At 32.7% G+C, this 12,994-nt stretch overlaps 1 protein-coding gene across 8 annotated transcripts in view; it reads left to right on the forward strand.

Moving 5' to 3' along the window:
• Positions 1-12,994, forward strand: part of LOC144446976 (uncharacterized) — a 334,721-nt gene that overhangs the window by 264,419 nt on the left and 57,308 nt on the right. For all 8 annotated transcript variants that reach the window (XM_078136846.1, XM_078136848.1, XM_078136850.1 and 5 more), the window contains 2 exons: positions 2,765-2,932; positions 7,549-7,671. In XM_078136846.1, coding sequence (XP_077992972.1) covers positions 2,765-2,932; positions 7,549-7,671 — 291 coding nt within the window. The remainder of the gene's footprint in view (positions 1-2,764; positions 2,933-7,548; positions 7,672-12,994) is intronic.

Below are 12,994 nucleotides of genomic sequence, written 5' to 3' on the forward strand. Positions count from 1 at the left end.
GCAAATGAACACCTATTGTTAGCATGGACTAGCATATGGATAAACATTTTAAAAACTGTACAGTTGTGCTACAAAGCCATTGGCGGTATTTTTTAGCACAACTGAACTGAGGTTCAGTAGTGCTATAGGGATCGCCCGGCGTCTGTCTGTCTGTCTGTGTGTGTGTGTTTGTGTGTGTAAACAACTTAAAGTCAAAAACCGCTGAACCGATTGCCATGATATTTGGTGGGTCCATTACCTTGGGTGTCTAGTTGGGAAATTGTTCAAATCAAAATGATCGCATCACAGGTGTGTGATTTGGGTCAAAAAATGTGATTTTTGGTCAAAAAACTTAAACTCAGAAACTACCTGGCAGATTGGTGCGTAATTTGGTGGGAACATTTAAGGGGGTGTAAAGTAAGATTTGTTCATGACATGATCATTCCATCAGTGATATGCAAATTAGGGCTAAAATGTGTCTTTTTGGTTAAAAATCTATAATTCCAAAACTACTGAGCAGATTGGGCTGAAATTTAATGGGAATGCATCTAGGGATGTATGGACAAAGAAATATTAAGCATACAATGATTCCATGAGTGATATGCAAATTAGGTGTAAAAATGTTCATTTTTGGTCAAAAACTTATATCTCAAAAAGTACTTGGTCACCAAGTCTGAAACTTGGTGAGATGTTTCTGAAAGTGTTATTCTGCAGATTTTCTTCAAAACATTTTGACAAAATTGGCCCTAGCAACCATGACCACGCCCTTAGCAACAACCAAATGGCAGTATATTTTGGTCAAATAACAACATCATCTGGTAGGCAAATGAGTAACTTTCAAAAAATGTATGCAAATATCCCTAGCAAACATGACCAGCAACAGCCAAACGGTAGTGTATTTCACAAAGATAACAGGGATTAATAGGCAATTGAATAAACATTCAAAAAATGTATGTAAATTTGCCTAGCAACAAGATCACGCCCATAGCCAAATAATCGCGTATATTGCAAAGATAACAACAGGAATAGAAAGACAAATGAATAAACATTCAAAAAATGCATGCAAATGTGCCTAGCAACAAAACCACGCCCATAGCAACAGCCAAATAGTCACCTATATTGTGAAGATAACAACAGGAATAGAAAGACAAATGAAACATTTAAAAATGTATGCAAAAGACCACGCCCATAGCAACAGCCAAATGATCACGTATATTGCAAAGATAATATCAGGAATTCATACACAGGTGAACAAAAACATACAAAAATGTATGCAAATATATCTAACAACATGACCACACCCATAGCAACAGCCAAATGATAGTGTATATCGCAAAGATAGCAACATGGTTGGATAGGCAACTGGATAGTCATTCAGCAAATGAACACCTATTGTTAGCATGGACTAGCATATGGATAAACATTTTAAAAACTGTACAGTTGTGCTACAAAGCCATTGGCGGTATTTTTTAGCACAACTGAACTGAGGTTCAGTAGTGCTATAGGGATCGCCCGGCGTCTGTCTGTCTGTCTGTCTGTCTGTGTGTGTGTGTTTGTGTGTGTAAACAACTTAAAGTCAAAAACCGCTGAACCGATTGCCATGATATTTGGTGGGTCCATTACCTTGGGTGTCTAGTTGGGAAATTGTTCAAATCAAAATGATCGCATCACAGGTGTGTGATTTGGGTCAAAAAATGTGATTTTTGGTCAAAAAACTTAAACTCAAAAACTACTGGGCAGATTGGTGTGTAATTTGGTGGGAACATTTAAGGGGGTGTAAAGTAAGATTTGTTCATGACATGATCATTCCATCAGTGATATGCAAATTAGGGCTAAAATGTGTCTTTTTGGTTAAAAATCTATAATTCCAAAACTACTGAGCAGATTGGGCTGAAATTTAATGGGAATGCATCTAGGGATGTATGGACAAAGAAATATTAAGCATACAATGATTCCATGAGTGATATGCAAATTAGGTGTAAAAATGTTCATTTTTGGTCAAAAACTTATATCTCAAAAAGTACTTGGTCACCAAGTCTGAAACTTGGTGAGATGTTTCTGAAAGTGTTATTCTGCAGATTTTCTTCAAAACATTTTGACAAAATTGGCCCTAGCAACCATGACCACGCCCTTAGCAACAACCAAATGGCAGTATATTTTGGTCAAATAACAACATCATCTGGTAGGCAAATGAGTAAACATTAAAAAAATGTATGCAAATACCCTAGCAACCATGACCACGCCCTTAGCAACAGCCAAACGGTCATGTATTTCACAAAGATAACAACAGGGATTAATAGACAATTGAATAAACATTCAAATAACGTACGTAAGTATGCCTAGCAACAAGACCACGCCCATAGCAACAGCCAAATAATCACATATATTGCAAAGATAACAACGGGAATTAATAGACAACTGAATAAACTTTCAAAAATGTATGCAAATATATCTAACAACATGACCACGCCCATAGCAACAGCCAAATGATAGCATACATGTATATCGTAAAGATAGCAACATGGTTGGATAGGCAACTGGATAGTCATTCACCAAATGAACACTTATTGTTAGCATGGACTACCATATTGATAAACATTTTTAAAAACTGTACAGTTGTGCTACAACGCCATTGGCGGTATTTTTTAAATTTTAAAACCAGAATATGTTTCAAGAACATGACGTCTAGCAAAATAGCAATTGTTAATGTTAGCATTTTAAATCACCTTTAAAATTATCATCCTGTACTGTGTTCTAACTCTGATTGGTATCTCTGTTCTAACAGCTGATGGGGAAATGTAATGAACTTGAGAATACCATGCAGGAAATAGCCAGACTTGAAGAAGAACTCAATGAATTAAGGAATAAGTTGAAAGATTTAGATAATATACAAAGTGAGAGGGATATGCTACAAGGCAAGCTCCAAGCAGCAGAGATGGCACTCAAAAATAAGGTAGGGTTGAAAACATACATTGTAACGGAGAGTTGATATACAGTATACATTGACTTCGACCACGGTCTGAGAGTGAAAGACATGATCATTTACATCCAGAATTTCTCACTTGAACCTTGTTACTGGAGAATTGCAATCTGTTATCATCAACTAATCTATAGTTTTAATAAGTTGTGTAAACCAGGAGTTGAAAATCTGGTGAAATGTTAGTGTTTATATTTATTCAGTTATTTTTACCTCCCAGAGGGGAGGTATTGAAATGGCGATGTCTGTCTGTGTGTCTGTCTGTCTCTCCGTCTGTCTGTGTCTGTCTGTCTCTGTCTCTGTCTGCATGTATGTCTGTCTGTCTATGTCATCATTTAATTAGGCTGTATCTTAATAATGCAAGCTTCAAATTTCATATAATATGGTACATATATCAACCATAATAATACACACCTGTCCTATGAAGTTTGTTGATACAACTTTTACTTTTAATGAGTCATTTGAAAAGTTAATGATATCCAGTAATTAAGCTGTATCATACACTCTTCAAATTCCATATAATTTGGCACATACATTAACCATAAGAAAGTGCCTAGTTACCATAGTTTTTTTAGTGTTCATGAGTAATTTGCATAATTAGTGATTTTCGGTACGTAAGTAGGCTTTATCTTAAGAATGTAAACTGCAAATTTCAAATAAGTTGGTACATATATCAACCATAACAATGCGCACATGAGGTTTCTTGAAGTAGCTTTTACTTTTAATGAGTAATTTGCAATATTAATGATCTTCAGCAATTGCACTATACATGCTTCAAATTCCATATAATTTATCACATACATTAACTATGACAAAACACACATATCCTCTAAAGCCTGTTGGTGAGTTTTTAATTTTAATGCATTATTTGCATAATTGGTAAAGTCTTCAAACTAGAGTACCTCTGTAAGTTTTGAACTAGAATACCACTATAAGTTTTCAAACTAGAATACCACTATAAGTTTTCAAACTAGAATACCTCTATAAGTTTTTAAACTAGAGTACCACTATAAGTTTTTAAACTAGAATACCACTATAAGTTTTCAAACTAGAATACCACTATAAGTTTTTAAACTAGAATACCACTGTAAGTTTTCAAACTAGAATACCACTATAAGTTTTTAAACTAGAATACCACTGTAAGTTTTCAAACTAGAATACCTCTATAAGTTTTTAAACTAGAGTACCACTATAAGTTTTTAAACTAGAATACCACTATAAGTTTTCAAACTAGAATACCTCTATAAGTTTTTAAACTAGAGTACCACTATAAGTTTTTAAACTAGAATACCACTATAAGTTTTCAAACTAGAATACCTCTATAAGTTTTTAAACTAGAATACCACTGTAAGTTTTCAAACTAGAATACCACTATAAGTTTTTAAACTAGAATACCTCTATAAGTTTTTAAACTAGAGTACCACTATAAGTTTTTAAACTAGAATACCACTATAAGTTTTCAAACTAGAATACCACTATAAGTTTTTAAACTAGAGTACCACTATAAGTTTTCAAACTAGAATACTGTGTATGTTTTTAAACTAGAATACCACTGTAAGTTTTCAAACTAGAATACCACTATAAGTTTTCAAACTAGAATACCACTATAAGTTTTTAAACTAGAGTACCACTGTAAGTTTTCAAACTAGAATACCACTATAAGTTTTTGAACTAGAATACCACTGTAAGTTTTCAAACTAGAATACCACTATAAGTTTTTAAACTAGAGTACCGCTATAAGTTTTCAAACTAGAATACCACTATAAGTTTTCAAACTAGAATACTGTGTATGTTTTCAAACTAGAATACCGCTATAAGTTTTCAAACTAGAATACCACAGTGACTATAAGTTCTCAAACTAGAATACCACTATAAGTTAACTAGAATACCTGTATACATATGCAAACTAGAATACCACTATAAGTTTTCAAACTAGAATACCACTATAAGTTTTCAAACTAGAATACCACTATAAGTTTTTAAACTAGAATACCTGTATACATATGCAAACTAGAATACCACTATAAGTTTTCAAACTAGAGTACCACTATAAGTTTTCAAACTAGAATACCACTATAAGTTTTTAAACTAGAATACCACTATTATAAGTTTTCAAACTAGAATACCACTATAAGTTTTCAAACTAGAATACCTCTATAAGTTTTCAAACTAGAATACCTCTATAAGTTTTTAAACTAGAATACCACTGTAAGTTTTCAAACTAGAGTACCACTGTAAGTTTTCAAACTAGAATACCACTATAAGTTTTCAAACTAGAATACCACTATAAGTTTTCAAAGTAGAATACCACTATAAGTTTTTAAACTAGAATACCTCTATAAGTTTTTAAACTAGAATACCACTGTAAGTTTTCAAACTAGAGTACCACTGTAAGTTTTTAAACTAGAATACCACTATAAGTTTTCAAACTAGAATACCACTATAAGTTTTCAAAGTAGAATACCACTATAAGTTTTTAAACTAGAATACCACTATAAGTTTTTAAACTAGAATACCACTGTAAGTTTTCAAACTAGAGTACCACTGTAAGTTTTCAAACTAGAATACCACTATAAGTTTTCAAACTAGAATACCACTATAAGTTTTCAAAGTAGAATACCACTATAAGTTTTTAAACTAGAATACCACTATAAGTTTTTAAACTAGAATACCACTGTAAGTTTTCAAACTAGAGTACCACTGTAAGTTTTCAAACTAGAATACCACTATAAGTTTTCAAACTAGAATACCACTATAAGTTTTCAAACTAGAATACCACTATAAGTTTTTAAACTAGAATACCACTATAAGTTTTTAAACTAGAATACCACTGTAAGTTTTCAAACTAGAGTACCACTGTAAGTTTTCAAACTAGAATACCACTATAAGTTTTCAAACTAGAATACTGTGTATGTTTTCAAACTAGAGTACCACTATAAGTTTTCAAATTTATGGCATACATCAACAATACCAAAGCCCACAACTTATAAAATGCTTGTTGATGTAGCTTTAGTTTACATATCTTTTCATTAATTCTCCACTGATTATTGCTCCATGTAAGTCCCCCTTCCAAAGACCAGTCACCCAGCTTCTGTTGATGACTTTAGGCCAATTTCACTAACAAATAGTATCACAAAGGTGTTTGAATGCATCATTGGGAATGGATAAAATATGAAATTAGAGGTAAATTTGATGAAAAACAATACGCATCTGTAAAAAGGTCATCATCAACATTTGCTCTTGTAGATATGTTGCAAAATTGGATAGAACAATTAGAAGGGCAGGGAAATTTGGTTAGAGTGTGCTTTTTGGACTTTAGTAAAGCATTTGACAAAATAGATCACAATATCTTGATGTCAAAACTATTGAAACTTGGCATAAATACCAACTTAGTCAAATGGGTAGCACACTTTTTGTGCAATTGTAACCAACGGGTTAAGGTTGGTGACTGTTTGTCTAGCTGGCAAGGTATTCGGGCGGGCATCCCCCAGGGTACGAAATTAGGACCCTTACTTTTTACAATAATGATCAATGACATCCAAGAGAGTATCCAATGCTCTCACTACATATTCATGGATGATACTACATTGTCTGAAAGCTTTCATTCAAGAACACCTGTTAATTCTTCTATGCAATCAGTTTTAGATGATGTAAGTACATGGACAGAAGAAAATAACATGAAATTAAATCCAAAAAAATGCAAAGAAATCATGATATGTTTTGCAAAACAGTTCACCAAGCCTCAACCCCTCTCATTATCTAATATTGAGCTGGGTGAAATAGACAATTTTAAGTGTCTAGGGTTGACTATAAATAATAAGTTGAAGTGGGATAGACATGTTAGCGAATTGGTCAGCAAGGCCTCACAAAGGCTGCACATCCTACGTGTACTGAGTAGATTCGGTGCATCTGTTCAAGATCTGAAAAGTATTTATGTCTCACTTGTAAGGTCAACATTAGAATATGCCTGTGTGGTATGGCAAGGAGGGTTAACGGAAAAACAAAAAACAACAGTTAGAAAAAATTCAGAAGAGGGCTTTCAAAATTGTTTACCCATTTGCTTCATATAGAGAAGCACAAAATATGCTTCAACTAAAATCATTAGAAGGAAGAAGGCAAGATATTTGTAAGAAATTTGGTGAAAGTATTTTACAGCCAGACCATAAATTAAATCACCTTGTTCAACCTACAATTAACCATAGATATCCAACGAGAAACTGTAGCATTAGAAGTTTTCAATCAAGAACCAAGCGCAAAGATTCCAGCCCAGTTGTTTATTGTGTTAATTTATTACGCAATTGAATGTGATTTATCGTCCTTGTTGTTGTTATTGTTTGTTGTTGATAAGTTGTGTAAAACTTTGCTCAAGTGCAACTTTGTATTTGATGTTATTTTTAGAAGTGTACCTCTTGTAATTTGGCCTAAGGGTCACCATATTTTGAGGTGAAATAAACCATTATTATTATTATTATAAGTCAAGTGTTTTGTTTACTTTATATCACCACGGTAACTATTACTGTTGATGTTAATGATGTTCCACATGATTGAACATTAATTAGTATTTTAACAGAGATTGCACTGCATTATTTCAGGCTGAACAAGAAATCAGATTGTTAGATCAACTAACCATGTTACAAATGAAAGTAGAAGATTGTGAAAAACTGAAGGAAACAAGGGATGGCATAGAAGATAGCTACAGAGATATCAAACTCAGGGTAAGTACCGGTATGCATATAGGTATTTTGATATGTAATAATTATATATATATATATATATATATATATATATATATATATATATATATATATATATATATATATATATATATATATATATATATATATATATATATATATATATATATATATATATATATATATATATATATATATATATATATATATAGTTGAAATGAATAAATATATTAGTTAGTACCATGTGTTCATTGATATTGGTTACAAATGAGAACAGAATGATAACATACTAAAATTACTTAATTCAGTAAATTATGAAATCCATCAGTTTTGTCCTTTGGGAAAATACTGTATAAAAAAGTGCTTTTTAGTATGAATTTAATGAAATGTAAAACTTTTCCTATCCTAATGAAATCTTTAAAAAAAGAAATTATTCTATGAATATCACAATACTTGGTCTCTAAGTTTTATTTTAATAATACAAATCTAAGTACAAAGTTTTAGTAGTACAAATCTAAGTGCAAAGTTTTATTAGTACAAATCTAAGTACAAAGTTTTAGTAGTACAAATCTAAGTACAAAGTTTTAGTAGTACAAATCTAAGTATAAAGTTTTAGTAGTACAAATCTAAGTACAAAGTTTTAGTAGTACAAATCTAAGTACAAAGTTTTAGTAGTACAAATCTAAGTACAAAGTTTTAGTAGTACAAATCTAAGTACAAAGTTTTAGTAGTACAAATCTAAGTACAAAGTTTTAGTAGTACAAATCTAAGTACAAAGTTTTAGTAGTACAAATCTAAGTACAAAGTTTTAGTAGTACAAATCTAAGTACAAAGTTTTAGTAGTACAAATCTAAGTACAAAGTTTTAGTAGTACAAATCTAAGTACAAAGTTGTACTAAGTACAAATCTAAGTACAAAGGTATATGGCTTCATCAGCAGTGTTGTCTGGTTGTGATAATATTTGTTTAAGTAGTGGTTTTTGTAGAAGTTCTAGTTTGTTGATGTCTGCTTTTGTAAGTTTGACATTTTCTAGTTCGCATGTCAGTCTTTGAAGTATGTAAATATTCCCACATTGAAATTGTCACATTTGAACTAAGACCGTTTTTTTCCATAACATCCAGTTCCTGGTATTGAGAATGTAGCTAATATGAGTTGAAGAAATGTTTATATCTATGTCAGGTTTAGTGTTGAGTTTCTTGTTATTCCTAGGTGCATTATTGATTGTTGTATGGGTAATTGTTTGCCATGTAGTTGTAGGTTGCATTCCTGGTTTGATTGTTGTAAGGGTAATTGACAGGGATAAATGGACAAATGAATGTATGGATAATCATTCAGCAAATGAACACCTACATGTATACCTAGTATGGATTAGCATATGGGAAATTTTTTTTAAAACTGTACAGTTGTGCTACAATGCCATTGGCGCTATGTTTGTGTATAGGTCACAGGTGTGATTGGGGGATATAATTTGTCAGTAGCATCTTGTTGATTAGGGGAAGAAGGTGTTTGGTAGTTATGCTCCAGTTTGGTTTTAGGTGTTCGGCTTGTATTCCTTGTACGTCACTGGCTTTGTTATTAGTGAGTGATTTAATATGATTTGAGAGTTCATTTTCAGTAATAGTGAGAGTTTCATGTGTTTTTGTGTACCATAGTGATTCGATAGCATCAGTGTCTTCATTTACCAGGTTATAGTACTCTTCGTTGTAGTGTGGAGAATCCATCCATGGCCAGAAGTCAGATATTTTGCACGAAATACATTTTTTACATTTAACTCATGCACGTTTTACATTTTTTAAAGAGAAGTTAGAAATCATTAAATGCAAGCTACCCGGACCATCGCCGAGAAAAAGAATGTATTTCGTGCAACTCTAGAATGTATTAAATGCATTAAATGTATTAAATGAATTAAATGCAAGCTACCCGGACCTTCGCCGAGAAATAGAATGTATTTCGTGCAACTCTAGAATGTATTAAATGCATTAAATGTATTAAATGTATTAAATGTATTAAATGTATTAAATGCATTAAATGTATTAAATGAATTAAATGCAAGCTACCCGGACCATCGCCGACAAATAGAATGTATTTCGTGCAACTCTAGACTGTATTAAATGCATTAAATGTATTAAATGTATTAAATGCATTAAATGTATTAAATGAATTAAATGCAAGCTACCCGGACCATCGCCGAGAAATAGAATGTGTTTCGTGCAACTCTAGAATGTATTAAATGCATTAAATGATTAAATGTATTAAATGTATTAAATGCAAGCTACCCGGACCATCGCCGACAAATAGAATGTGTTTCGTGCAACTCTAGAATGTATTAAATGCATTAAATGTATTAAATGTATTAAATGCAAGCTACCCGGACCATCGCCGACAAATAGAATGTGTTTCGTGCAACTCTAGAATGTATTAAATGCATTAAATGTATTAAATGCATTATATGTATTAAATGTATTAAATGCAAACTACCCGGACCATCGCCGAGAAATAGAATGTATTTCGTGCAACACTAGAATTTATTAAATGCATTAAATGTATTAAATGTATTAAATGTATTAAATGCAAGCTACCCGGACCATCGCCGACAAATAGAATGTATTTCGTGCAACTCTAGAATGTATTAAATGCATTAAATGTATTAAATGAATTAAATGCAAGCTACCCGGACCATCGCCGAGAAATAGAATGTATTTCGTGCAACTCTAGACTGTATTAAATGCATTAAATGTATTAAATGTATTAAATGTATTAAATGCAAGCTACCCGGACCATCGCCGAGAAATAAAATGTATTTCGTTCAACTCTAGAATGTATTAAATGTATTAAATGCAAGTGACCCGGACCATCGCCGACTAATAGAATGTATTTCGTGCACCTCTAGAATGTATTAAATGTATTAAATGCAAGGTCCCGTACTGTCTCCGATACGAGAATATATTTTGTGCAACTCTAGAATGTATTAAATGTATTAAATGCAAGCTACCGGACCATCGCCAAGAAATAGAATGTATTTCGTGCAACTCTAGAATGTATTAAATGTATTAAATGTACCTCAACCATCTCCGTGTATTAAATGTATTAAATGTATTTCGTGCAGCCATAGAATGTAAAAATGTATTAAATGTAAAATAGTAAAGTACTGGCCATAGCTCGGAGAATCAAGTGGAGTAGCAAGATTTGCAAAGTGTGAGCTGAAGCCATAGATAATGTTTTCATCAGAGAATGTTTTTGTATTGACAATGAGTTTATTAATTGTACTGGACTTGGTTTTCCTTTGTGTTTTGATTAGTTTGTAGACTGTTTTCTTGTCTTCACTATGTGTTTCCATTAGTTTGTTGTATAGAGAGTCTCTTGATACTGCATTTGCTGTTGTGATTGATTTCTGCAGCATTTTACGTGTTAGTCGTCTATTAATAGTGTTTGGGTTTAGTTCATCAGTAGGTCTTCCGGCATTTATCCATGTTGTAGCTGCCTGTCTTGCTTCCTTCATTGCTCTAGCAATGTCTGGGTTCCAAACTTTGATACCTTTCTTTTTGTGTGTTTGTTTTCCAATTCGGGATTTATTACTGGCTTCTTTGGCAGCTGTTGTAATGGCAGATATAAAGGTGTTTGTGTAGACGACGTAATATATCATAATGACTATCAAGAGTATTGTTTGGATCTGGTAGATACTGTTCAAGTTTCTCACTGTATTTGTCTGTATTGACCGTTTCCCAGTTAACTTTGTTGGGTAGTTCGTATGTTGTAAGTTTCCATGGGTAATGTTGTCAGGTTGAATACTTCCAGTTGATGTTTGATGAATATTAACGGTAGCTTCCACAGGAACATGGTCAGATAGATTGTCATAGGTTTCATCATATATTGTGATTTTTTGGAGACATGAGTAGTTGTTGAATTCTTGTTCAATGATGTAATCAATTTGGGACTTGTCGTTTTGTTAGCACAACTGAACTTAGGTTCAGTAGTGCTATAGGGATCACCCAGCATCTGTGTGTGTGTGTGTGTGTGTGTGTGTATGTGTGTGTGTGTGTGTGTGTGTGTGTGTGTGTGTGTGTGTGTGTGTGTGTGTGTGTGTGTGTGTGTGTGTGTGTGTGTGTGTGTGTGTGTGTGTGTGTGTGTGTGTGTGTGTGTGTGTGTGTAAACAACTTAAAGTTGATTGCCATGATATTTGGTGGGTCCATTACCTTGGGTGTCTAGTTGGGAAATTGTTCAAATCAAAATGATCTTACACCGGTTGTGATTTGGATCAAAAAATGTGATTTTTGGTCAAAAAACTTCAACTCAAAACTACTGGGCAGATCGGGCTGAAATTTGAGTGAAACATTCTTCAGGGTGTTTTTACTAAGAATTCATGATATGATGGTCGCATCAGTGATATGCAAATTAGGGCTAACAATGTGTCCTTTTGGTCAAAAGTCTTTACTTCCAAAACTACTGAGCAGATTGAACTGAAATTTGATAGGGATGCATCTAGGGATGTATAGATGAAGAAATATTAAACACATACGGATCTCATCAGTGATATGGAATTTAGGTGTAAAAATGTGAATTTTGGTCAAAAACGTATATCTCAAAAAGTACTAAGTGAATGAGTCTGAAACTTGGTGAGATGTTTCCAGAAGTGTTATTCTATATCATTGCTTTTCCTCAAAAATCTTCAACTCTGAAATTACCCAGTAGATTGAGCTTAACTTTGTTGAGAATGTGTAGATTTGTCCTTATTAATAGCTGACACAGTACATTGTTAATTAGCTATAATGTTTACTTTACTATTTCCTCTGGTGGTAAAGTGTGTAGCATGGCCAGTTTGGTTTATGACTTGATTATGTAATATGTTGTAAGACAGCTGTTTCATCACCTACCCATATAAACTGAATGTAGCTTGTGTTTAAAATATTACAATATTAAGACAACCAAGAAAGTTAAACCTGTTAGTGTTACATTGGTATGACTTGGTTCCAAATTGATTTTAAAAAATAAAGAAGTACAAAACCTTGTAGACACATCACTTTAAAGTTTGATTAGGATGTTGCTATACTTGTCTAGTACACTTCCAACATAGGATGGCTGGATTATTATGATGGAAATTAGTTATGAAAATTTTGTTTCGGTTACAACTTTAAATCTTCAAAAATTTATATATCTATCATTGCCCTGAACATAAAGTTGTGTGACAATGCAATATTTGCACTATTTTTTTCATGTCTAAATGTGGTCTTTTCTGGATAGTTGCTGTGAACTGGTAGTTTATTTGCTGTGCAAAAATTTTGAAATTTCTTGTCATGGAGGTTTTTAGCGTTTCTGTGCAGAAAAGGACTTATATCACCAGCGATAA

This window comes from Glandiceps talaboti, chromosome 15 (assembly GCF_964340395.1).
Source record: "Glandiceps talaboti chromosome 15, keGlaTala1.1, whole genome shotgun sequence".
NCBI lineage: Eukaryota > Metazoa > Hemichordata > Enteropneusta > Spengelidae > Glandiceps > Glandiceps talaboti.